The sequence below is a fragment of the Hypomesus transpacificus genome, chromosome 3 (assembly GCF_021917145.1).
Source record: "Hypomesus transpacificus isolate Combined female chromosome 3, fHypTra1, whole genome shotgun sequence".
NCBI classification, from domain to species: Eukaryota; Metazoa; Chordata; class Actinopteri; order Osmeriformes; family Osmeridae; genus Hypomesus; species Hypomesus transpacificus.
This window is the reverse complement of record NC_061062.1, coordinates 9,454,601-9,481,281: the sequence shown is the minus strand read 5'-3', so window position 1 is coordinate 9,481,281 and position 26,681 is coordinate 9,454,601. Positions and strand designations below refer to the sequence as shown.

The 26,681-nt window shown below is 42.1% G+C and overlaps 3 protein-coding genes and 1 long non-coding RNA gene across 4 annotated transcripts; 1 reads left to right on the top strand and 3 right to left on the bottom strand.

The window, feature by feature from the left end:
• Positions 1-3,856: 3,856 nt before the first annotated feature.
• On the bottom strand, positions 3,857-5,531 carry kcnf1b (potassium voltage-gated channel, subfamily F, member 1b). Its single transcript, XM_047018223.1, has one exon. The coding sequence runs from the start codon at positions 5,376-5,378 to the stop codon at positions 4,002-4,004; it is 1,377 nt and encodes a 458-aa protein (XP_046874179.1). The 5' UTR covers positions 5,379-5,531; the 3' UTR covers positions 3,857-4,001.
• Positions 5,532-6,253: 722 nt separating this feature from the next.
• On the bottom strand, positions 6,254-16,011 carry atp6v1c2 (ATPase H+ transporting V1 subunit C2). Its single transcript, XM_047017094.1, has 14 exons — positions 15,978-16,011; positions 14,208-14,241; positions 13,567-13,756; positions 12,407-12,474; positions 11,276-11,361; positions 10,079-10,173; positions 9,803-9,894; positions 9,217-9,312; positions 8,936-9,004; positions 8,059-8,151; positions 7,742-7,829; positions 7,491-7,588; positions 7,243-7,372; positions 6,254-7,153 (listed from the first exon to the last, which is right to left on the bottom strand). Exons 3-14 carry the CDS (start codon positions 13,693-13,695, stop codon positions 7,058-7,060), a joined length of 1,140 nt encoding a protein of 379 aa, XP_046873050.1. The 5' UTR covers positions 13,696-13,756; positions 14,208-14,241; positions 15,978-16,011; the 3' UTR covers positions 6,254-7,057.
• nol10 (nucleolar protein 10) lies at positions 15,253-25,502 on the top strand. Its single transcript, XM_047017082.1, has 21 exons — positions 15,253-15,451; positions 15,841-15,886; positions 16,001-16,099; positions 16,303-16,380; positions 17,562-17,599; positions 17,793-17,929; positions 18,184-18,249; positions 18,362-18,422; positions 18,634-18,719; positions 18,978-19,056; positions 19,246-19,395; positions 19,580-19,646; positions 20,135-20,187; positions 20,668-20,794; positions 22,132-22,211; positions 22,338-22,436; positions 22,680-22,772; positions 22,978-23,154; positions 23,600-23,904; positions 24,311-24,413; positions 24,780-25,502. The coding sequence occupies exons 1-21, from the start codon at positions 15,386-15,388 to the stop codon at positions 24,933-24,935; spliced, it is 2,166 nt and encodes a 721-aa protein (XP_046873038.1). The 5' UTR covers positions 15,253-15,385; the 3' UTR covers positions 24,936-25,502.
• Positions 16,314-22,681, bottom strand: LOC124465364. Its single transcript, XR_006955788.1, has 4 exons — positions 22,595-22,681; positions 20,175-20,308; positions 17,539-17,632; positions 16,314-16,374 (listed from the first exon to the last, which is right to left on the bottom strand). It is a non-coding gene; the product is annotated as an uncharacterized LOC124465364 (long non-coding RNA).
• Positions 25,503-26,681: the final 1,179 nt, after the last annotated feature.

The following is a 26,681-nucleotide window of genomic DNA, read 5'->3' as shown; positions in this document are numbered from 1 at the left end:
GCTGTAATTATGAAGTTGAAATGATTATGGATTATATGATTGAGAATGAACCTCTTAATCACCTTTATTACTGTTATATGCTATATTACTGAAAACCAGATGCAAAGCTGTTGACTGATTAGTATTACCACTAAAACGTAGAAGACATAAAGGCCAAAATGTGGAAGTCCAGATAGATAGAGTTTGAGAGCAACAGAGAGAAGTGTGTGTGTAGGCCTCTCCCATGAAAGACTACAAGGCCCAGATATTGAGAACTACAAGCGCCAGACATCAGGGGACAGATTTATGTCCTTAAACTCTGTATAACCTATGCAGCTGGGCTGAAAGGCCCCACGTGGGCACTGGATGGGGGAAAGTTAGGGAGAGTCCAGGCTATGCAAAGTCTGTGACAATGGACCAACCAAGTGTGAAATGCATACATGAATCTGTGACTACATGCAATGTACCAATGATAAAATAGTATAAAATAATGGAGGAAAAATATATAAGCAAATGTCCGGAGAAAAGTTTCAGTCAGACTCTGGGGTCTACTCACGTTTGTTGGAATCAATCCTTTGTGTTGGATTCGAATAAACACTTTGCATCATACTTTGCTGCCTGTTCCGTGCTGTTTTACATTTTGATATTGGTTAAAAACTTAGACTATTATTTCGAGCTGTATGTTCAGATGTGAACTGGAGAGCTTCCATAGATTCTACTTTTTTATTTAATTGGGTGACTTGACAATGAACTACCGGTATTGCCCCCTCATCTACACTAAAACAGTGCTAAAAATGTGATTTGTAAACTAAGACTCAAGATGAGGATGACCTGCTCAATTCTAAGACATTGTGTTATTGATCGACTGTGACAGGTCTGTAGATTTTTCCCAGCTACGATAGATCGGATGTAAAAAGGTTCTTCTCATTTGTCTTGCCCCATCACACATATAGTACAAGATGCTGTCTCTCTTTAAAGACACTTATCCCCCCCTTCTGAGACCAAAACCATGGCCGAAGAGAAGGACTGAGTCGTGGGAGATACACCCTGTGAGCACTGAAGTGCACAGGGCTGGCCAGGTATTAACAGGGACTCTTTGTTCTGTGGAAACCATAATCTTTGCTTTTCAATCGACGGGCAATCATTGATCCAACATGAAAGAGCACACCACCAAGAAGTAATGTGTGTTTGTGTTGATCAGCAAAAACTATTCTTCAGGGAAATCCTCATTCTTGGAAGAATCCGCCCACAGAAAATGTATAGCTCAGGTTGGGTAAAGGCTCAGTAGTTCAGTTTGGGTAAAGGCTCAGTGACAATATGATTCTATGAGTTCTGTGAGCAGCAGCTGCCAAGCTTGATGACGCATGAGTTATTGGGTGTACTATTTTTAAAACAAATGCTTTGTTCCCCTATTTTACCCTCCAACTAATTCACCTGCCTGTCATTTTTTCGACCTCTCCTGTCATCATGAAATGACCACATTGCTTGGCGTGGGTTGGAATTTGACCTTGTTTATGCATAATTTTGGGTGGATTTAGAAAGTGCCAACCAAAACTTTACTGTGAGAGCAGGGGTAAAGAATACACATACATGGCACACTGTTTAATCTGTCAGTCATCAAATATAAAATCATTAGGGGGGCTAGGGAGAATATTTAAGCAACAATGACTAAATGGATACCATACTATTAACCTGTTCACTATACTAAACTAAGACATCAATTAAAATCTTGACTAAAACCTGACATGTGCATCTGTTCAGACTCCTTTCCTTGTGTCTTGTGTGTAATTAATTATCTAAGGCCAATATCAGGAACCTGTAAACCAATGCCGCAGGCTAGACCTAACCATGCTGCAGTACTAGATGACACTTGTCAGAATACTGACCAGGTGTCCTTACTTGGTCAACTGCTGCTATGCCTGGACAGTTAGTTATTTAACAATGTGAAAACCGATCCAGTTATAAAACGGTGTAAATAAGCATGCTACATTTGTGATCATTGTATATTTAGTCTATTAGCTTTGATTTCGGTGATGTTAATGTAAGATGTTAATGTATCCTTGTTTATATTAAGTAAAGCCTTCAGAGTTTCTATTATCTGTTGATTGTTTTACATGGCAGACATGATCAAAAGTGGGAAAATGAGTGGGTGGAGGAAGAGTGAAAGGTAGAGGGGGAAGGGGGGAGATAGCGGGGGTGAGAGAGCTCACTCGCTGAACTGTTGTCCCCATGGGAAAAACATTTTCTCACAGATCAATACCTTTGGTGGTAGGGCACACAATAGACATTCACATGATCTCTTTCTCTCTCTTTAAAGCTAAACAGTTTAGGATCAGTTATTCAAGGCAGTTAAATGATAATTCTTGCTTACATCCTTGCTCAGTCATCTTTCAAGTTACCTTTCCCTTGCAGCTAACTGTTCTCTAACATAATATTTTATGTACTGTCTGTTAAATTATTATGATAATTGACGTAATTGATTCTAGCAAATATTTTAATTATAATGAACTATATTTTGTTTTAAACAAATGCCCTGTAATTCACTGCAATGTTCAATCCATGAGATAATATAAGACAATGTACCATTAACATCAACTGTAAACTTTAATATGATAACTTCCACAAACAGTTTCTGGGCTTTGGGATACATTATACAATAGGTCTTCAAGTAAATATTGCAATCCTCCAATGCAATCCTAAAGCAATCAAAGAGAAGTTGTAATCATAAATCCCCCAAAACATAATAAAGTTTTATTATCTTTATAGGCTACTGATTTATATTTAATTTTGTTGATTTATAATTACAATTTGTCTGTAATTGCTTATTGATTGTATACCAGGATTTTTGCTGAATAGCGTGTCTGCGTGTGTGTGCATGCTTGCGTGTGATAGCTTTCTCGTTTTGACATTGACATTACTTCATCTACTTTAGTCCTGTATATGAATCTTCAACTGGTAAGCCCAACGCCAGGGTGGTCAAATGGAATTGTATACGATCGTTTGAAGGTTTTTAATGGCAGCATTATACAAGAACAACATTGAATATGAAATCTTCCAAATCTTTATCAAAAAGGATAGGTAGATTTTGATTTTATGCTATGTTTTATTTGATGACGACCGGTTGACCCTTACGCTGCGTTCCAGGCTTACTAAAACCAAAAATGTATGGATCACAAAAATACATATTTACTTATACCATGGTCTGGGTGAATACTTGATTCTGATTGGCTGCAGGGATGTCCATTATCGGGTGATAACAGACACCTGCGTCATTGCAGCAAAACTGTCTTTTCACCGTTCTAAATTATTCTGCTGGCAACATAGTATATGACATAGATATATATAAACACATAGTCGTGTTGTTAAACATACTGTCAAATTATAATTACTGTTAGGAGAATATGTCAACTTTGATGCGGTCATCTCACATCTATTTGCTATTCAACACGCTCCACAGGCTGCAGTCCTACTGTAGCCTAGTAGGCCTATACGGCCGATACTTTCGTGAAAATCTTAATATTGATTTTGGCTGGTTAGCTAGCAAATCTCCTTATCAAATATACTGTAAAATTATATTTACTGTTTGTCAACGATACACAATGTTATTGCCTTTGAATCCTGCTAGCATAACGTTAGCTGTTGGGCTAATAGCTCAGCCAAAGGAAAGCCGGTGTTGGTTCTACAGTAGGCTATGAGTTGAGCGGACTAGAAATGGTCAGAGTGGGCTAACGTTGAAAAACGTTCGATTTCTATTGCAAAACACCTTAAAAACATAAATTAATGTTTGTAAAAAAATTCGTTGGCAAGTGACCATGGTATAAGCGGGATAATGCCCGACGAGGTGTCCAATATCACCTGATAATGGACTCCGCAGAAGCAACCGTCCTCCGCGCCATTATCAGGTGATATTGGACACCTCATCGGGAATTATCTCTTACATATTAGCTACTTCTTAGTTACGAAGTGATGACGACACACAGCTTTACTACTAGTACTGGTGGACATTCCAAGAAGCGATTTAGTCACTGCGGTCGGTCATGTGAGCTCTCCATGTCCGCCCGCTGCTCAGGTTTGCTCTTGGCCTTGCCCGTTGCGCCCTCATCAGACTGCAACTCCATGAGCTCCAGTTCGTGTTTGGCTGCGGTCTCGAGCACTTTTTGCTTGTTGTAAAATATGACAAAGTTGTTAATGATGGGATGAATGGGTAACGCGATAGCTATCACCCCGCACAAGAAGCTAATGGCAGCATTACACTTGCCAAGAGTGGTTTTAGGGTAAATGTCTCCGTAGCCAACCGTCGTCATGGTAATAATGGCCCACCAGAAGGACTGTGGGATGCTCTTGAAGAGGGTTTCTGGGTGGCTTTGCTCCATGGTGTACCCCAAAGCTGAAAACACGAATATCCCCACGCCCATGTACATGAGGAGCAACCCGAGCTCCTTGAAGCTCCTTTTCAGTGCGTATGTGAGAGTCTGTAACCCGGAGGAGTGGCGCGCTAACTTGAAGATTCGAGCGATGCGCATAATACGAAGTGCTTGGACCGCTTGCTGGACGTTGGCCAGTTCCATCATAGCCGTGCCGAGGGACGTAAGGGTTAGTACCACATAGAACGGAATGATGGCCATGAAATCTATTATGTTCATGAAGGAGAACAGAAAGCGTATTTTGTTTGGGGAGGACGCAAGACGCAGCAGGTACTCCACGGTGAACCAGCCAATACAGGCGGTCTCTATGGCATCAAGTGTCGGGTGTTCTACGAGGTTCCCCTCTGCGTCCTCCACCTGGAGTTCTGGAATAGTCCCTATGCACATCACCAATGAGGAGACTAGGATGAAGAGGAACGATGCGATGGCAATCACGCGCGCAGGCAAAGAGGATTCTGGTTTCTCCATTAGTTTCCACAAGAACTTTTGACAGCGCTCCGAGCGGTGTACAGACGGGTCTCCATCTAAATCATCTAATATCAGCTTTACTTTGTTGGCAATCTCGGCTAGTTCTTCTTCTTTTTCGCTCAGGTAACTTTTACAGCATTCGTCCAAATAACTTTGTTCAATTTTCCAGTATTCCATCTCCTTAATGAAACAAATGGGACAGATTCCTCTCTTAATGTGAATCTCGTCAAAGTAGTATACGTCTATGATACATTTGAACGCATCGGGATCCCTGTCGAAGTAGAACTCTCTTTTACACGGGTCGTACTCGTCACAGAGCGAGGAGATGGCATCATTATTCCGCGAGGAGCAGTTCACCAGTTCTGCCAGGCGACTTTCCGGGTGACGGTTTAGTACATCACTGTGCAATACTACCCTGACTCCGCCAATGTTCACGACTATCTCGGTTACATCTTCAAAACACAAATTATAGCCATTCGCGTAACGTGGTTTAGGTACTGTCCACATCTTTTGTGAGGTGTTGTTAGGTAACTGGACAAAATCAGAGAAAAACACAAATCAGTATTGTCACTGAGTGTATAAAATAGTCCATCAAAGTTAAATGTGCAGGTCAAATATAAACGTAAAATCTAGCGAGTCTTCATCTATTGAAACCATTACGCGAATGGAACCAGGACGCGCTCTCCCTCCGCAGATATAGCCCCCACCCACGCCATTCCGTCCTACTCTGTCTCTCTCTCTCTCTCTCTCTCTCTCTCTCTCTCTCTCTCTCTCTCTCTCTCTCTCTCTCTCTCTCTCCTCCCTCTCTCCCTCTCTCTCTCTCTCTCTCTCTCTCTCTCTCTCTGTCTCTCTGTCTTTCGTTCTCTCTCTGTCTCTCTCTCCCCAACTCGGCCTCTAGCTCTCTCTTTTTCTCTCTGCCTGCCGCCAAACTCTCCCCAAACTGGCCTAACGTAAATCGATCTTTACTTTTTTAAATCGTATAGCACAATTATTGCGTTTAGGCTAAGTGGCAAAGCACTGATTATAAAGTTGAATGGTTGCACCAAACTCACAATTGCACAAAATGCACATAATATATTGATCCTACGTAAGCGCGTCAATTCAAACCAATCTGCGTATTGATTTGACTGAAAGAATGTGGGGCTGACAATAGTTCCTCAACAGCAATAGCGCCACCTGCCGTAGATAACAAATGACACTCATGTCGAGATGCCTGTCTCCCTTCTACCCATGCTGTCCAACATCTTGAATACAAACAAGAATATTGATATATCAATTATATTACTTAAATTATATTAGTATTACAAAATATTGTAATCTTCCTTTATTTCAATTTTAAGGACATCAAACATATTTCCATACAAAAACACATTCATTGCCGACCATCCAAAAAACAAAAATCAGCATGACACGAAAAAAGTTTTAAAAAAACTACTCAACAGGTCCACCTTTTAACATAGTGTGAGATTACAGTTAATGACTGCTTCACCCCTGTTTAATAAGCTCCAACCTTTAAAACCCTGACCTTGTACAATACATTGTACACATGCAGCAGTGCACATGCATAGATTTGCCTCTTACAAGTGAAGCCAACCAATATAATAATTATGGTAATACCTTTCATAAACGGAAATGTACAGTTTCAAAATCATTGAGGTATTGAAAGCAAGAGGGAGTGGACCAGAGTTCTTAAACATGATCTTCTGTGTTTGTTTCCATCTTGACATAAAGAAAATGGACATCCATGAAGTCGAAAATAAAAATCTGCTTACATCCCCAGCCACTGATTTACAGAATGTTGAATATGATTACATTCTTCATGTATCTTACTGACAATACAGATAGCTTGAAGACTCTTTATTCAGGTCCATATGCAGCCTGACCACTATCTCCTGGAGGGCTCAACCTCAGGTCAACTGTTCGTCCCTCATAATCCTCTTCTTTGTATGCAACCTTCTTTGCATGCAAGGAGAAACCCCTTCCAACCTCTTGAAAGTTACAAACGATTGTCACAAACATTTGTCCCGCCTGCTCAACATTCACTCCAGTCGGAATGTCAACTTCGACTCCACACATTCCCAGGTGCTAAAATACAATGAACAGCCCAGAGAGTGCAAGCGACTATGACAAACGAACAGCTAACGTGATTGGGCCTTCTTAGAGACTCCGAGGGTCCTCATTGGCTATTAACTGGGGTCAACGAGTTTGATGCTGATCTGGAAGCAGATGTAGGAGAAGTACTCCTGTTGACCCACACTCACTCCTGGGATATCAACACCAACCTGCAGGGCAAAAAAGAAATGAATAGGTAATCAAAACGTTTAATCTGAGTTCACAGTTTGACGAGCTTGCTAAAGGAGAGGCCTCTTACATCAAGCTTGCTGGCCGCTGCTGCAGGGTCCAGATGTGTGAAAAGGGAACCCAGTTCCTCCCTCAGTTTCTTTGCATGTTTTTTGCCCGGCTGCAGCAGCAAGGCCTGGAAGCTAACAGGCAGACCATACCTGGATGGGTATAATTTGCCCAGAATTACAATTAATAGTACATTCTGGTTGAGTGATGGACATGTAACCAATCACACTGTGATTTAGAAGGATTTTTAAAGAGTGCAGCATGACTGACCTGAGAACAGATTCCACAAATACCCTTAGAGCTTTGACATGGATCCAGGCAACAAATACCTCACTGAAGTTTACCTTCAGCCAACGCACAAAGATTCCCTTGGGGTAGACAAACATGTTTGAGTACATACTACCACGCACACACACACACACACACACACACACACACACACACACACACACACACACACACACACACACACACACACACACACACACACATACATACGCACACAGCCTTGGGCTACTAACATATTGTTCCTTCTTGTCCACACTAAGCCGGTTCCTCTCTCGTTTCTCCTGCTCCACCTGGTCAAAGCTGAACTCCCGTACCATGAACCTGTTTGCCAGACCCACATGTCATAGTAACAACGTATAAGCTTGTTGGGCTATTGTTGCAATGGTTTGCAATTGTAATACATAGGTTTTAACTGGGCCAGACCAAAATGGGTCTAATTACATTTCCCGATAATGTATTGTTTGTGTCAACCGCTGTATGTAAATACCATGCTGTTAAAAATAAGCAAACTGTCAATGTTGTTTCTGACAGTAAGAACCAGCTTACTTACTTGTTCTGTTTGGCTTTGGCTTTGAATTCATAAACAGCTTTCTTGAAAAGGGTTACAGTGAAAATCCCTTCCTCTACCTCCTCAAATATTTTCCTGTTGGAACATTACATGCAGGATTTAACCCCAGCTTGAACGTATGATTTTGAACAAGTCTGAAGCAACACAAGGGGAATGCTGTCATGTGCGCAGTATAAATTAAAAGTATAAAGGAAGTTCAAAGTGAACTTATTCAGGGTCAAAAGAGTAACAACTTTGTTTTGGAGCGCATCTGTGACAAAGACTTGCGGTGGTCTTGTGGTCAGTGTGAACCACAGGACAATGGACGGGGAAAGGCTGTTACTACCAAAGCAAGTGACTCTTACTTTTCCCAGTAACATTATCCTTGCGGTTAGTCTGACCTTCGAGCAGAGCGCCACTCTGCTTCTCATTGCCACATACAAAATGTATCAAATGTACAGTCTTGTCTTACTGTGGTTAGACAGTTGTTCCTTCCCCATATGGGGAATGCAAGATGGGTGATATCTCTTGTGTTCGTTTACAGTATAGTTTGTATTCTGTGTACGCGACCAGTGTGAGATTGATCTAACTACTACTTCTGCCACACCACCAATAGATACAGAATTCCAGCCAATAGTCTCTCCGCCTTTCTCTTTCTCTTACCCTCTCTCTCTCTCTTGTGATACTGAACAACAATAAACAACAATAAAACACTCCAAAATACACTTCATACCTACAATGAATGAAGGAAATATTGTGTCTTTAGCCAGTGTTTTACATTGAACAAATGAATGAGACAGTTCTTCCAAGACAAATCAGATCAAATCAAACTGATTTATTGGATGACAACATGAAGCGAGGAACAAAATGTTGACCATACCTGCTGGATCGAGGCACCACAAATTCTGACAAGGATTCATAGGTCCTCTCCCACTGCACATAGTTCCCTCTGTACCAGTGGAACACAAACACACACAAACATCCAGCTTCCATTTGGAAAGGTTTAATCCTGTAGTACTTTCTTTGCCTGTAATACTGTACCTTGTATCCCATTTGTTTTGAGATACATATTCATTACTTTATTATGTGTTCTGCCTCGATGCACAAAGTGTCATCATATGAAAGTGAGTTCTTCACCGGAGACTGTGTGATGCTGCTGACCTGGTCACTACCACCAGCAGAGTAGTGAGATACTCTGAGTCCACCAGGTCCTCTCTCCTCAAAATGTCTGTCAGTGTGCGTATTTGGAGACCACCTCTACCGGAGAAGATGCAAATTATGGACAATGTGCCATCTTATTAGGGGTGAAGCAGAATGTATCAGAATAACGTCCTGCAAAACATTTTCTGGCTGAATGTTTGTCTAGGCAATCTCACCTGCCATCTTTAACTACACTTCTACACAAGGCTATAATTCTCCCTGTTGCCCAGCAACTAATTTAGCCTCAGAGCACCAACACTGTTTGTACTGTGGACAGCCAGTCAAATGTAATGAGTCATTCTGTAACTAGGGAGAGAGGAAAACCAACATGCTGGTAGGGAGTGCAAACACATTTCATGGTTTTTTGTATTTTGAAGTCTGGATATATATTTCTGGTCAGAAACTGGCCAGAAACTGGTCAGAATCCAAATGAAAATGTGTTTAAACCGGCAAAGTAGATAGCAATGTGCCTTTACCTCATGTTACCTCATTTTCTGGTACATCATTTGTCAATTTAGACATAATATCAAAGTAAAAAATTACTCACTCTGCTTTGCGCTCAAGGCAGTCCAGACTGGCTTTTACGTTGCAATATGCCCCAGACCGAGATTTCAGTTCTGTCTCTACCTGAGTTACTTGCTAACACACAGAGACAGACATACACACAAATCCACAAACACACACACTATTCTTTGCAATACTAGCATAGCATAGTTCTGCCTCTGCCATCAATTACCAATACATGTATTTCAAAGTTGACATCATGATAGATGTGGAATTTACATAGTGAACTTTATATAATGTGCAAGTTTCCTTCTACTACCTTGGAGAGGATGTCTGCCAGGCTCTTGAGAGGCAGGGCAGTGGGGTATTTGGCTCTGTCCCACTGGAACTTTGTCACATAACTCACCAGATCCACTGATGAGACACCCAGGAAGAAAACAAAACTTACCCATGAGTTAAAACAGGAAACCTATTTTGGGGCAAAAGCCTTTGTGATGATTTGGAGACTGAACACAGAGACACGGGTGATACAGGTGTCTGTGTCAGTCAAGTTCACACAAACACACACAGATGCACATACATGCATAAGCCACACACTGGTGCAAAACTACAAATGAATAGTGCAGAAGTTGAAAAACATTGGAAGCGCACAACGCTCTTCTACATGCCGCTGCACAGTAGAAGATTTACAGTAAAGTACATTTCCTGAAAACACAGCAACCAAACACTGGACACTAGACACCAATACCCAGCAAGGCCTGGAAGTAGGCTTTCAAGGGAGACAGGGGGACTTTTTGATGGCTCCTGTGGTCTGATGAGGGGAAAAATATATAATCTGAGAACACTGTACAGCTTTGAAACTAAACATGAGTTATAAAAAGAATGTTGTGGTATATAATTAACTTACTGTAAATAATTCCGATCTGAACTATGTTCTCAAATATGGCATAGGTAACACACAACAACATCTAAAGACAATGTAGAGTAGACTACTTTAGATTATGCTTAGGTATCTTAGTTGATGTGCTGACAACTTTTGCTCCAGCACCATCACTATCAGAGCAACAGCTTGCACATGCTATCTACTGTATCTACAGGAACACAATTTACGTAAGAGTAAAAGAGTAAATAACAACCAGCATTTAAAAAGTACAAAAGACTAATCCTAGTTGTATAATGCAACAAGCTAGAATACCATGTATTTGTTTTTGTCATACTGTGAGTGCTGTCGTTTGTAATTTGTTAATGGCACTATGTTGCAAATGTCTATGTAACCCAATCCAGAGGCTAAACAAGTACATTGGAGTAAATTGGTGTGCACAGGGTGTATATGTGTGTGTACAGGACAGGTTAGACATGTATCTGTGTGTGTGTGTGTGTGTGTATCTGTGTGTGTAAGGTACCGGAAACAATCGTCCTCTTAGCTGATGAGTTCCTTTTTCTAATCAGCGTCTTTCTCCAGTCACATACCTGACTTCTATCTTCACTTTCTTACATCACCTGGGAATAAGCCTACCTCCATTGGCCAGGGCATTCTCCAGCACTTTGTCACTGAACTGATCCATAACCTGTGCCATACACTGGGATGTCTTGCGCATAACACTGATGGAAACAAGGAGAGGAGACAAGGACATGAGCGAATAAACTCCCCACCACAACACCTTCAGTAATGACATGTACCCTCCTTTACACTGGGAGGAGGAAATGATCACAAGATGATGATTGTGAACTTTAAAGGGCAAAATGTAACCTTGTATAAACATGCAAATGAAACTTAAAATGTCATGGAAAACTTGTTTGTTGATTTATTCAGAACATCGATATTGAAATATAACCTATGGATCACTATTCTATTCAAATGATTAATGGAAAGCTGATGTTTTTATTTAACCCTTTGAGGGGGCCTTGAGGGAGAGCTGATGGACGACACATACAAAAATGAAAAGGAATCAAAATACTTGAGTGAGTGTTGGTTGTCCTTATTTACCAATCAAATCTTCTTGCCTTGTGAACATTGGCATTTCTACCAATAAACGTAAAACAATATTCATGTACTTTCAATGAACAGAAATACCAATATAAAGCCTACATAGGGTGGAAAATGTAAGTACAGACAGTGTTCACTGTGTCCTCAGGTTTTGGTTGCAACTTGTTAGGTCTTCAGTTGACTTACTTCCTAAAGCCTCAAACTAATGAGCACACTGACAAAGTAAATTGTTACTAGCAAAACACTTCAGACTCGCAGGCTCAGGTACAGGCCACTGAATTAGGAAGCAGGGGAAATAAGCTTCAGCAAAACCTAAACATGAATTAATGATGACTGACACGGGGTATACTACTACTAGCCTTTAAGTGAGGGAAACAATTGTGGTGTGATGGTTTACCCATCATGCCAGTAAGGTTACACAGGTACAAGGTTACAAAGTATGTTACAGTAAAGTGTAGAGTAGCACATAAAAATTCAAAATTAGCTAAATATCTGTTTGTAAGGCGGTTTAACTGAAAGACAGTCACTACTGGTGATAATGAGAAGAATTACAATGTTTTATAATTAATATATTTTTTAAATTCATGTTTTTTTTATAATAATCCAAGTAGACTACAAAGATATTATGTGCTTAGGCTCTGCTTAAAAGGCCCTGTTTACCTTTCAGCTTGGGTGTCCAGTCTGGAAAGGTCATCAGACACACCAAGGAGGATATCCAATGTACCAACCTGTGGAAGTTTACAATGTACAATGATACAATTACTTTGACTAATGTAAAATGATGCAAGTGAAAGTGAAACTGGAGTAAAAAACCAAAGACAATTATTGTAAACTAAACAGTGAGCAGACACGTCTTGTCTGATAAGTCTCTGTTCTGAATAAACCAACAAGCCAGTAGCTTCCCATGACCACACGCCCTCAGTGGCACACAGTGAAAGGATACACTGTGTTACATGAATGTGCAAAAGTGGACTTGTCAACTTTAACAGTGTTTGCCAAAGTTCCAGAGAGATGGAACAGTACAGCAGTATCACCACAGACAATTGGGATTTGAAAATTGGGATTGGCATATGGATCATGGTGAAACAAATGGGTCAAATGGAAATTTGCTGAAAGCCTCCTAGCTTGAGGGGAGCAACCTGAGCCCAGCACTTCATCAGAGAAGGCAACCAAACACCCTCACTACCTGTGCAGTACAGTACATCCAATCCACAAGTGAGACCAGAACTCCCGTGAGATGAACCATCCCAAATACTGCACATCTTCTTTTGGGTGACGTTTTGTCTGGTGTAATATAGGCTTTTGACTTTCAAAATGGTAAATGCTGACGTATAATTTGTGGACTGGATTATATTTCATAAGTATCTGGATTGGATGCCTGTGTAACACCCACTACTTTACCACTTTTATGACAGGGACAGCTTGGATAATAGCCAACAGCAGGGGTAACTAAAGCAGGACTTAAGCAACTCCACAAGAAACCAGTGCTGTTGATCTTATGTAAATCTCGGTCATATTGTTGTCTCTCACACTTCTAGAATTTCATATGATCACACCAACTGCTGTGCTTTAGCCTACAAACTTGAAGGTCACCTGGGGATAGCAATTTATCATATGAACAAAAGTAATTAACAATATGAACGGAGCAACAATACTTTTGTTGTTTGCCTGTAACTTACCCCTATGTCCCGCCAATGACATATTATAAGCGTGTTGCATTACTTTAAGCTGCTCAAGGGGAGGAGGTAGCACTTAATATTATACTTTGGCCTCTTGACAGCTATTGTGCTTTATTGAGGACAGACACACAACCTCCTTACCTTTAACTCTGGGATGGGGAACTTGAAACTGGAAGCCAAATTAGTTTTGGCCACAGTGTTTTTGAGCTTTTCCAGACTCTGAAAGCTGGTCTTGTCCAGTGGAACAGATATCAACCAGAAGTCCGTCATGACTCGTCAGAGCCCTGCTGCTGCCCCTCTTAGCCTTACATGTGGGAACTCCGTCCAAATCCTTCAAAACAACTTTAATAAGTGAAGTTATGAAATAAACTTTTAATGAATACACAGTAGACCCATAAAGATACTAATTTAATGACAAGACCCCACTTAACCTAGGCAGCGACTGTATAATTTCTGTAATTTCAGTAATTGTTCAATCCCACATTCTAGGCTATATTAATGTAATTTGTGTGAAATTCACCTTTTAATTTTGAATCGAGAAGCACATTTACATTTCCATCAGTTTACAAGGACGAGTCCGGTCACCCATAAAAAGAACAGTCAATAATAAAATAAATAGCCTACTATCGATTCAAAACAATGGGCATTAATTACGTTAAACGCTGTGATTTTACCACTTGTATAAATCATCATCATCCTACGTTAAAAGTAGTCCTACATTAAGTAAACTGAACAAATCAGACACTTGATAAGACAGTCAGAAATCTGAAAATAGTTCTTACTGTTTTTTAAAGCATCCAATCACTCCTAATTCGGCTATCCACACAAATCGATGTCCGGAGAGAAATTAAGGGACATTGAGAACAGAAAGACATCCAAATAAGAAACAAATACTGGGTGAGCATTGTTAGCCTACATCACCGAGCCGGTCAGGTGCGCAAAATAATTTACATAAACAGTCAGAGGCATTGCTTATTCAGCAGCATCTGCTCAAGTTTCTCACTCTCCTCCTGTAGTGATTATTGAGGATGAATGAATTTGCTGAGTGTGTGAAGGACAGCACTTGCTGCTCGAAGTCTAAACTGCCATAAACGGTTACGTTTATTTTATTTAAAAAAAATAATCATAACTGAAACTGAAATGTATCCTATAGCCTAACGAGTTGAAGTTAACAGCTATATTCCAGATATTAGCAGATGTAGGCCAGAATAGACATCCTGTAGTACGCCTATCTGCAGTGCAACCCGCGCCTATTATTTTTTGTATAGACAATTATCGTTGGTGGTATGATAGCTCCCAAATTGAATCTCGAATTGTCCATATCCAAGATCGAAGAATACAACAAATAAAAGAATGAACAAACAGGACAAGTTACAAAGTATGCCTCGGCCAAACTTTAAATGGGATCATTGGACCACGTAGATTAGATAGCCTATTTCAGAACACGAACTGGGACCCAAGTGGGATTCCAGCCCAAATTAAGGGTATGTTAACAATACAACTATTGAGTCTTTACCCAATTTTTTGATCAGATCCAAAGATATGAAAACCAAGGCTGGGACAGTGAGAAAATAAATTATATGTATGACTAAATAAAAACCCACCACACACAATGTGTATGAACATACAGTAGAATATTTTTTATACACGAGGGTGCGTCCCAAAACCATACATACTATTTAGTATGTAGCCTAAGCAAACAGTCCTAGACTAAATGGTAAAGTAGCAGATAATGTCCTTAAACAGGCTCTGATAGTAGCGACGCGCAGTCAGTGTGTTTTATGGCGGAACATTTTCTCAGGAACTTTGTCTACACGAACATTGTTCTACAAACCCTCTTTTCCTGTTGTCACACGGCAACGTAAAAACGTGGAGCTAGAAACTAACCTGTGGTCATTGGAACTAGCTAGGTTTGTAATATCAATGTTATGAGAGAGCAGTGTCTGTACCGACCTCTAAAATGCAGATATCCAGTGTAAATGATGTGAAGATTTATAATTTAAGCCACGGCAAATCTCTTCCTGAGGTAAGAAGACTTTGCTTTCTAGTTGCTTGCCAGTTATATACAATTGCTAGCTAGCTATAATTCAAAGAAGTCTTGCTAACTAACTAGTTAGATGGCTATTTATTGTGGTTGTCTCTTTAAGGCATGGTGTAATATGTCTAATACGTTTAATGGTTTAGTTTTAGGGTTAGCGTTACAAAACATGCATAGTGTTGACACAGTTGAGGATCATCAAGCCATCCCAAAATGCTATATTGCTCTGTAGGTACTATGCCATGCAGTTAATTAACTGAATGTATAACTAAAAACATCCCTTCGTTTGGGATACGTCTTCATAATGGGGGACATGGGCGCATGTGTTGACAGGAATCGGGCAGCTAATAATGTTAAACTTAATTCATGTCATGCAGTGGCTTTCAGATCGGAAGAAGAGGGCATTACAGAAGAAAGATGTTGGTGAGTTCTGATTTCTATAGCATACCCAACTTGATTTAGTCTATTATCAGTTACTGGTCTTTAGGCTGTAACCTATGTTGTAAATACTCACCCTCTCCGCTTTGAATACCTCAGACATTCAGCGCAGGATTGAGCTCATCCAGGACTTCGACATGCCCACGGTGTGCACCTCCATCAAAGTGTCAAGGGATGGGCAGTTCATACTTGCTGCAGGTGAGAGAATCACAAAATTTATATGCACTTGTAGGGGTTATCGTGTTTAGGTGATTTGGACACATGCTGCCATCATCTATAGACACAGACAAGGGGGGCATCTTGACTGAGAGGTTCTTTTTGATCAAACAGCATTTTTAACTGCTTGTAATATACCAAATCCTGAAAATAAGTTCCATCTTTTCCAATCAATGACAACTCAGGAACATACAAACCACGGATCCGCTGCTATGATACTTTCCAGTTATCCTTGAAGTTCGAGCGTTGTCTTGACTCTGATGGTAAGCAAAACAATATTTAAAAGAATGTACAGTGCTGATATCTGTATTTGTAAGTATGTATTGTTATTCTAAATGTATTATCCTCCTCTGGGAGTTGAATACAGCTCTCCTATGTTAACATTTCATATGGTGTATCAGCTCCCAAGTGAAATAATCCTCTATTGAGAAGTGAGTGTCTGGTTTGAGGTTCTTCATTCTATCTGACTTCAGTTTAAGGTAGTTTGATGACAACCCAGTGCCCTTTGTTTGATCCCATGTTCCAGGGTTGGAGCACGCTAAATGCAGTGTTTTCTTTAGGATTTGTTTTTAGCAGTGGGGGCAGGTCTGTACGAACAACCCTCCGCCCACCCACCCCTGCCGAAACAAAGTTCTAACCCTATATTTCGGAGCAGGTTAATGTAATAGTCATAGTCAATAGGCTAATGTCAAATGGCACCTATTTCCTCGAATGCAATAAGGTTAGGCTACTTCAAGACACCTTCCAGTCATAAAGTATGTTCTAAATGGCATAAATGCTGCCAATTAAGAATTGACGTAACAACTTATTGTAAATGGTCAGTTGCCTAGCCTATCGATTAAGGTAGGCCACTCAAAAGCATGTACACTGTCTGCTTCATTTGATCTTGATAGGCTAAGCATTCTGTAGCAAATAATAACAAGAAATCTTCTATTTATTATTTAAAACAACTTCAGCATATTAATGCACCTAAAATACAAACGTGAGCAAAGGCATGATCGCTATTGAATCAACAGACGTGCAATTTAGCTAGCAGGTGAAGAATACAAACAACCAAAATCACCATTTAACTTAATTTTGATTTGCAAGAACTATAGACTAATACAATAACAGGCTTAAATGAACTGACAACATAAGTTATACGACTTACAGTTCTCAAGGACGCACACACGCAATCTCAACTATGGTGTGAAGCGTGTGTCCGTGCAATTCTCTGACATGCACTCTAACAATCACTGCTGATAGTTGGCCTTTTGTACAGCCCTATTTCTGATATTTAGTTGTGGCGGGCTGACGATCAACATAGAGGAAACACTGCAATGTCTTACAGCTCCCTCCCTTCATTACCACATCAAACTGTCCTTTACACCCATCTGAAAGTGCAGTAACGAATCAGTGATGTTGTGACATGATCTCCTCACCCGTATTTTACTTCTCTCAACAGTCGTTGCCTTCGATATCCTCTCCGAGGACTACTCCAAGGTATGCAGAAACCATCTTGGCAGGCTTAGCTATCTGTTAGGGTCACAGACATAAGACATCTCGGTTGCAAGCCAATGGGAAAAGTCCCAATGCCATAAAAAACTGGAGACATTTGAGTTGTTTATACATATGTGTTAAGCAGTGAATAGGAATTAAATTGTGTCTGTCCTTTGTTGTTTGAATGTCTGTATAGCTGGTGTTTCTACACTGCAACCGATATGTGGAGTTCCACTCACAGCACGGCCACTACTACAAGACCCGCATACCCAAGTTTGGAAGGGACTTTTCTTACCACTACCCCTCCTGTGATCTTTATTTAGTTGGGGCAAGGTAAGAAGCCATTTGATTATTTGATTAAGCCATAAAATAACTTAACATCTTAGGTCAAGTCTGGGTTTTTTGTTAAGATATGGTAGCAAACATGTATTAAACTAAATTATGTTTAAGCTAAGTCTACGACTCTTGTCTTTAATTGACCTGAGGGATCTGTCATGTTGAGATGATCCAATTTTAAATCTATTTTTATTGCATATTTATTGCCACTGTATCCTGTAGTGAGAACAGCTCTCTTTGTCCTCTTCCAGTTCGGAGGTGTTCAGACTGAATCTGGAGCAGGGCAGGTTTCTCAGCTCCCTGCAGACCGATGCTATGTGAGTAGCCCTGTACTGCACGGTTGGTTGATTAGTTCAGAGGAGATGTCTTCCTCTAGCCACCTTTGTGTGTGACTCACATGCCAATTGACCTTTTGTTTTTTGTCGATAGGGAGCACAATGTGTGCGACATCAACCCTGTCCATCAGCTGTTAGCCACAGGAACAACCGAGGTGGGTAGTGTGTCCTCTGTGAGAGAGTCTGGGTTGACATGATGATGCATTTTGGCCTGCAATGTTGCGTTACAAACTGACTTTTTTGTTGACTTGTTGGCTCCACATCAAACTGGAATGAGTTTTATGTCAATTGGATTCCAGTAAAAAATAGCTGTTCATCCGAAACGCCAATGTAGTCCCTAGTTTACTTCCTGATTTGTGTTGCCAGGGGAAAGTGGAATGCTGGGACCCTCGGGTGAGGAACCGTGTGGGGCTGCTGGACTGCGCCCTGAGCAGTGTGGCAGAGGGAACAGAGTATGTACACACACACAGGCTGTAGTCGAACAATACATCCGAATTTCAGACGGAAATGTTATTATGTCAAGTTTTTTGGACTGCTTTTATTTTCGTTAAATCTACATTTTATAAGTTACATTGAACGTAGCCACTGGTCTGCAACGTGAACTACTGTAAGCCTTTTCATATAATGTGAGCATGTTACACATACATATATTCTCTCAAGGAATATCGCCAGTTGCCTTTTGTTTCTGACTTCATTTTTATATTATTCAGGGTGGAAGGTTTACCATCTGTGAGCGCGCTGAAATTCAATGGCTCTCTCACTATGGCAGTGGGCACCAGCACTGGACAGGTTGGCTAAAAACTAACATCTGAAATATTATAAAGGCAATATTTGGAGGGGTACATTATTTTTAAAGATCATGCCTAAGCACATTCAGCTTTGTGTAGAAGACCATAACAAACTAAACACTGAGAGTCATCTGGTTATTATTTATTGATTCAAGTAAATCAGATTTTAATGTCTTTGTCACAAACTCAGGTTCTTCTGTATGACCTGCGCTCCAATCGCCCTCTGCTGGTAAAGGACCACTACTACGGCCTGCCCATCAAATCCCTCAACTTCCAAGACCACTTAGACCTGGTGCTGTCCGCAGACTCCAAGATCATCAAGATCTGGAACACAGACACGGTAACATGACATATCTGCTGCCAAATTCATTTCCAGTCAGCTGGGCAACTAGGGTGCTCAAATCTGTTTTCAATCTTTCTGTGGAACAGTTAAATATTTGAAAGAAAAAGCGACCACACTGCCTGGGAAAAAAGAAAGTAGTAATGAATCAAGTGTGCTTGTGTCTCGTGTTCCCCCCACCCAGGGAAAAGTGTTCTCCTCCATTGAGCCCCAGACCAACATCAACGACGTGTGCATCTACCCCAACTCAGGTGGGTATTTCTGATGACTCACACGCAACACCTATGGTTTAAGGGCAATTCTATGTGTGTGAAAACAAAAAGCTGTATGTGTGCTGTATCAGATCATGATGAGTGACACTACTTTTTGAGGTGAAACTTTTTTTGTGTGCTAGATTCACATCCTTGAATTGTGCCTTTACCCCTGTCTTACCAGTAGGGGGAATCATGACTTTCAAGAAGGCCTATCCTTCACTACCTCTATGGTAGCTTGTGAACATGATACCAGAGTCATAGGAAGACCCTATTGTGACTAATTATACTGCATAATGTATTACTGTATTCTCCTCTGGTGCTCACTATATACAAAAAGATTGCTCTTGACCTACCTACTGTTTATTGCTTTTGGGACAGTTCTTGCTTGACTTAAAAAAGACAACTGATTCTGTATTTGATGGCGTTATTTCATAATTCAAGCACATCTTATTCACTAACGTCTTAATTTTGTCCTAAACTCACAGGGATGCTTTTCACAGCCAACGAGGACCCCAAGATGAATACCTTCTATATCCCGGTGAGTTTCAACGTTTGACATCGTCCATGGTAATGACCCACCAGGCTGCGGCAGGATGTTTGTTGTGTGAGAGTGCATGCCCCAGAGATCTGCAGTGGAACACAGTTCAGGGTGGAGGTTCCTGCGGGACAGTGGAACACAGTTCAGGGTCGAGGTTCCTAAGGATTGGTACTGCAAAGGAGCTCAGGGTGGCATGACCTCAGGAGGGGTGTGAGTCTGCAGTTAGACGCAGCACGAGCAGCATCACTTCCTTCACAGGCCGACTGCTGTTATCTCCAGGGTTACAAACATGAAGATTGGGGTTATATGAGTTTGGACTTTGCACAATGAACAATTTTTTTGTGAAAACATTTGACTGTATTTGCCTCATTCCACCTCAATAAATGGCCCTACAGTAAAGTGTCAAAACAGTGTATTGTTCTCTCGTGTGTGCAACAATGATGTACATGGGGATGAAACCGTTTGTTTGTCCTGTGGCAGGCGCTGGGACCAGCACCTCGCTGGTGCTCGTTCCTCGACAACCTGACGGAGGAGCTGGAGGAGAGTCCGGAAAGCACCGTCTATGACGACTACAAGTTTGTGACCCGCAAGGACCTGGAGAACCTGGGTAAGAACCCCTGCAACTCTGGAGGGGTCTCACTCCTTCTCCTGTCTTTCCCTTTTTCCTTCCCTCCTTAGACAACACCACACTGTTCAGGGACAAATCTCCCTTTTGTTTAGTTTCAGGCAGTGGAGATTGGAGGCACACCACTTTTTATGCCGGTGTTGTGGCGATATCAGTTCTACATTCATGCTAGGGCTACACAAGCAGTGTCATGTCACAAATCTAACAAACACAAACGACTCTTTTTGCAATTGCCAGTCGGTTTCTTTGGGGAAAACCAGGCCTACATTACTTGAGGATTTAAACACATGCCATGGCCAAAGCCATTAGAAACCCTCTCCTCAGAAAGTAGCCCGTTTGGTGATCATTAAGACTCAAATCAGGAATATCTACAGTAATCACTTGAGACGTTATGACTCATATGTGGGCCAGTTGGGGGTGGAGGCACCACTTACCCAGTGTTTCCTCCAGAGGGTTGAAAGAGGACAGATTGAGAGATGGTGGGGGGGGGGGGGGGCAGGGCAAGGGCTGGCAAGTACTGTAAGGGTTGAAAGGAGCGAAGAATGTGGGGTCAGCAGTACAAAGATCGAATGACAAGAAGAGGAGAAAGGCGGTTGGTTGAGGGGGAATAAAAGGGGTGGGATGAGGCGGACGGGGGCACGAGGGGAGCTCCCTGCAGCTGTGTAATATGGCCCCTGTTATGTAACAGGAAGGCAGTTGGCTGGAAAGATGGAGATTTCTAGGGAAGGATCTTTTTTTTCTCTCTAGAATGCTGTTGCACGCACACTTCCAAACACATGCGCTCAGTCACTCATTTGCACTCACGCACACACGTCTAGCTACACACAGACACAAGTCCACGGCCCCTTCATTCAGCCACCCCCACACATTCCATACAAGTGAAGTAGACCCGGGAGCCATGGGTCTTCCTCAGTTTTTACATTATGTTGTGTAAGAGGTCTGTAATGTCTTCTCAATCTTCTCTCTTATCTTCACCTTAGCCAAAGGTTAGTGTACTGGTGCATTAACAGCAAACAGCACGATACATCATGACATGCTAGCTAAGTGTATTCAATCCGTAGGTGAACTTTCCCACAATAGTGGCTAGTCAAGTACTTCCCAGTATTTGGCAGCTTTTTTATCAGCATGTTTTCTGCAAAGGTTGCCAAATCATGATTGTACTGTCCTTGCCAAAGTAAAAAAAAAAAAAACTTCCAACTTGAATTAACTATTTTATGAACTATACTTTTGAATGTTCACTTTTCTTCTTCCAACCTTATCCCAAACATATGTTGAGCCAGTAGTGGGTGTCTTGGTGACTAATCCCTGTGTTTTCTCAGGTCTATCACATCTGGTGGGGTCTTCTCTCCTTAGGGCCTACATGCATGGCTTCTTCATGGACATCAGGCTTTACCATAAGGTTTGTGTGTGTATGACTGGCAGTGCTGCTGTTTTGTCATTGTTGCTGTGCAGTGCATTTGAGCATGTTTGAGCATTTGTGTCAGGCTGGTCTGTAAATTCTGGCTTGTGTTGTTGGTGCTGCCAGGTGAAGACTATGACCAATCCGTTTGCATACGAGGAGTACCGCAAGGATAAGATCCGTCAGAAGATTGAAGAGTCTCGGGTCCAGAGAGTACAGGTTAAGGTAAGATATCTCAAAAATAACTTTTAAGCCGCAACTCTTATGTTTCTCAAGACAGAATGAAACCATCATCATACAGATATAGCATTTACCATTCTCCACCAAGCACTTTTGAAGTAGTAGTGTGCCAGTCAAAACTGTCCCCATCATTTCGCACTTACCCTTTGTGAAGAATCACTTCCCTTGATCCTCAGAGTACCCAAATACGATACACCACCAGGACTAATGACTTATCCCTTATGACAGACTCTACCCAAGGTGAACAAGGACCTGGCCCTTAAGCTGATGGAGGAGGGAGACAATGAGGCGGAACTGGCCGCCCGCAAGAAAAAGGGAAAGGTGAAGGATCCATGTTCTCTGTCTCTCTCTCCCTCTCTGTATCTCTCTGTCTCTTTCTCTGTATCTCTCTCTGAATTTCGAATAAATGAAAATGTAACAAATAAGACAGAGATTCTGTCCTCGTTAAGTATAACGTTATTTTTTTCATCTAAAGGACTTTAAATAAGAAACAACTGAAAAACCATCATTATCCCCCTACCCTCAGGTTGTACCAAGCATCCTTAGCGACAACCGCTTCCAAGTGATGTTCGAGAACCCCGACTACCAGGTGGACGAGCAGAGCGAGGAGTTCCGCCTGCTCAACCCCATCGTCTCCAAGGTGGGCCAGAACAGGAGGAAGAAGCTGCGTCTCCTGGCCCAGCAGGCCACCGACGCAGAGCAGGTGAGACGCAACGCTGCGCCATGTCATACTGCAGCTCCCATTCAGATGTATGCACCGGGAGTCTGTGAACCAAGCCCATGAGTGGTCGTACGTCCTTTCACGTGCTACTTTAATTTGAGTGCGAGGTACAAGCTGTCTGAGCTCATCTCCCTCTCTTCCCTTCCCTCCCCACATCCTTCTCTTCCCTCATCCCTCTCTTCCCTCATCCTTCTCTTCCCTCATCCCTCTCTTCCCTCATCCTTCTCTTTCCCTCATCCTTCTCTTCCCTCATCCTTCTCTTCCCACATCCCTCTCTTCCCTCATCCTTCTCTTCCCACATGCCTCTCTTCCCTCATCCTTCTCTTTTCCTCATCCTTCTCTTCCCTCATCCTTCTCTTCCCACATCCCTCTCTTCCCTCATCCTTCTCTTCCCACATGCCTCTCTTCCCTCATCCTTCTCTTCCAGGTGGAGCGGGGGGAGGACGAGCCTGAGGGCCAAGCCAGCTCGGACGAGGAGGAGAGCTCGGACGACGACAAGGGCTGGGTGGATGAGCTGAGGGAGCAGAAGCACCTGCTGTGGATGGAAGCACGCGATCGCAGACGTCAGAATAGGAAGCAGCTGGACCGCAACACCACCCTGGTGGACCAGGACCAGAACCAGGGCCAGGGCCAGGGGAAGACAACCCAGAGTCAGCCCCGGTTCTTTCAGATCAAGGCCGGTGAGGAGTTCCGAAGCTTCAGGGATGTCTCCAGGAAACAGAAGCTGCAGAAGTAAGAGAATACTGACTATTACACCACATTCAAATCACGTAGAGAAAGTTCGAAATACTATCTTGGCTCTGTGTCTGGATGCAGATTCGCCATTCGCAGACTACCACATGAATAGGAAATGATGAAAGAGTTCAGCAGTTCAGAGCTTGGACTTTTGGTGTGCTTGCGTGTCCCTGGATTTGATTCTGTTTTGGCCTCTCTGGCTCATCTTAAAGAAAGACCTAACTTACAAAATACCTTAGTGGGCTGAGCAGAGAGGCAGCCCAGCCCAAAATGAGTCTGACGTCATCATAGACACGTGTAGGCAAAGCACAGGTCACATTCGGTTACATGTCAACTGTCTGGGGCCAAATACGGAGGAGAAGTGTGTGTTACTCCAAAGTCCTCCTCTGTGTCCCACTTCCAGGGCTTCTCTGGAGGACCGCCTGAAGCTGGAGGAGTCCTCGGGCACCGTGAGCATGGCTGACACGGCGGTGGGGAGCAAACAGGTCACATTCACCCTCAAGAAGGTCAGTGACACAGTCATGCATGACACAACACCTCCCCAAGCCCGTTTGTTTATTCCTGCCGGCCCCTATCTTCTTCCGAATGGTTTCAGTCTACACTGGGCTACCGAGAGGGAGAATGTTTATAACTTTGTTTATGTACCACATTGAGTTTCCTGTGTTTTGAAGTGGGTGACTCAGTCAGGTGTTTAAGTAGAAGTGGAGGTCAACCCAACTACTACTCAATCTTTCCTTTTCCAAAGCAGGGGTGGGGTATCGACTCTTGATTTAGTGAGATTAATTTTAATGACGGGGGTGGGGGACACACACTGAATAATGTCCAATTGAGCTGCAGGTAGGCTACAGTCTATGAATTGAACTGTCCCCCAGTCTGAGCAGCAGCAAAGGCAGCAGGAGGCGGAGAGAGACCACCACCAGGAGAGGAAGAAGCTGCGGCGTTCTGCGGGACACCTCAGCAGCGCCAGGGGCCGTGGGCGGGGCCGCGGACAGAGCCGTGGGCGGGGTAGAGGGAGGGGCCACTTCTGAGTCCTACTAATCTACAGTTGAAGAACCCATGTATGCTACCCCCCCCCCCCTCTTCCACCAGCCTTTTACCAACATCTCTTTAAGAGAGTGATTTGTTGTTGTTTGATTATGTTGGCCAATCGGCTTATAGATTCTGGAATCTTGACCTTGTCATCAGTTCTATATGCCCCCCAGACCTTTGGACTGTCAAATGACTTGCTAATGAACAGACACCTTTGATGAAGCTTATTACTGCCTCATGCCTTAAATAAGGACTGGAGTTGTTCGAGACCGGTTAAAAGGCCAACCTGGATTACCTTTCTAGTTCCGTATTGAACTCAGTGCTCAGTAATGAGTTATGTTCTTAGTGGGTACACAGCACTGGAAAGGTTCCCTGTTTTTTTAGACTGGTATGTGAGGGAGAGAGAGGTGTGTCTGCTCTGTGTGTGTGTGCGTGTGTGTGTCTGTGTGCTTGTGTGTGTGTGTGTGAGAAGGACACAACATCGTCCTTTGTGTCCTCCCTGCTCATTGTTATGCCAACATCCTGTACTGCGTCATGTCTAAACCATAAACCATCTTTTTATTATATGGACAACTCCTCTTTCCGTGTGTCTATAACCTCACCTTAATGCCTCCGGTTCACAGGAAGTCTACTCCTTGTTTATACTTTTTTTGTACAGTGAAAGAACATAAAAAGAAAGGCGTCAAATACCCGGGAGACACTCTAGAATTAGAGACCAAATTTGGCTCTCAGTGTACGTTAGTTCTGGTTAGAGAGCACATTTATGACGTGTGCTATCTGAAACGCCCTTTTTCATATTCCTTTTGTGTAGTAGAGGGATTGTTATTGTTTATTTTATAAGGTCCCATGGCAACCTTTTGCCCAGAAAATGGTTTTCAGATATGGATACTACTCAAGTTGATTTCTTTTAATCTCCTGTACAGAGTTCACAATCGCCCTTTCCTGGAAAGTCATTTGTCATACTACAGCATGATCAGGCTTGTTCCAGCAACATCTCCTGGTGTGATATTTACACTGATAGTGCAACATCCAGGATCAACACAACCCCATCCTTGAACTCTCTTTTTATTTTGGCAGCTGACCATTTGTAGTGCAGCACCACTGTTATCTACTATTTCTATGAGTATACACTGTCCATATTCTACAACAAGAATCTTATGTATCTAAAATCAGTGTGGGGCAAGTGTGTTATTCATAACATAATCAGATACGGCATCAAAACAGTAAAGTGAAAGCTAACAGGCAAGGCAGGATGCATGTATTTGCCATCTATTTAGCAGTACTAGGCTATATCTAGATACCTCCGTAAGTTAAGGCTTTAGTACGCCTTGTAAAACGTGTGTGAAAAGTGTTGCCAACAGAATTATAAAATGAGTGCTGTAGGCCTACGGTGCTTCATATGCTTGTCAGTTGATTGTTTATCATCTGTATCCAACCTTCTGCCTTACTCACTTTACATGTTATTTTAACAGACGGCTTTTATCCAAAGCGACTTACACATAGTGAATATGGTAAATACAGCTGAAAATCAAGAATCAGAATAGCATAGTTCTAACAATATTTCGGTTGTCGGGTCAAGGTACGGTCTGTATTTACAAAGTAACCACATCTCAGCTACCAGGCACCGTACAGAGTAACATCTCAGCTAAAAGGCATGGTGCAGCAATAATATGTCAATTTAGCAATAATATCTAAATCAGAGACATAAAACATACCGGAAGACTGACAAAAAACTATAATCATTC

Excerpts from the sequence above, each read along its gene's own strand:
- atp6v1c2 (XM_047017094.1), bottom strand. The coding sequence starts at position 13,695 with ATGACGGACTTCTGGTTGATATCTGTTCCACTGGACAAGACCAGCTTT. Across the intron at positions 12,475-13,566 it reads TCCCCATCCCAGAGTTAAAG|GTTGGTACATTGGATATCCT; the intron begins GTAAGGAGGTTG and ends AAACTTCCACAG. Across the intron at positions 10,174-11,275 it reads GAATGCCCTGGCCAATGGAG|TGGATCTGGTGAGTTATGTG; the intron begins GTAGGCTTATTC and ends GTGTCTCATCAG.
- kcnf1b (XM_047018223.1), bottom strand. The coding sequence starts at position 5,378 with ATGTGGACAGTACCTAAACCACGTTACGCGAATGGCTATAATTTGTGT.
- nol10 (XM_047017082.1), top strand. The coding sequence starts at position 15,386 with ATGCAGATATCCAGTGTAAATGATGTGAAGATTTATAATTTAAGCCAC. Across the intron at positions 19,057-19,245 it reads TGGGCACCAGCACTGGACAG|GTTCTTCTGTATGACCTGCG; the intron begins GTTGGCTAAAAA and ends TCACAAACTCAG. Across the intron at positions 20,188-20,667 it reads TGAATACCTTCTATATCCCG|GCGCTGGGACCAGCACCTCG; the intron begins GTGAGTTTCAAC and ends GTCCTGTGGCAG.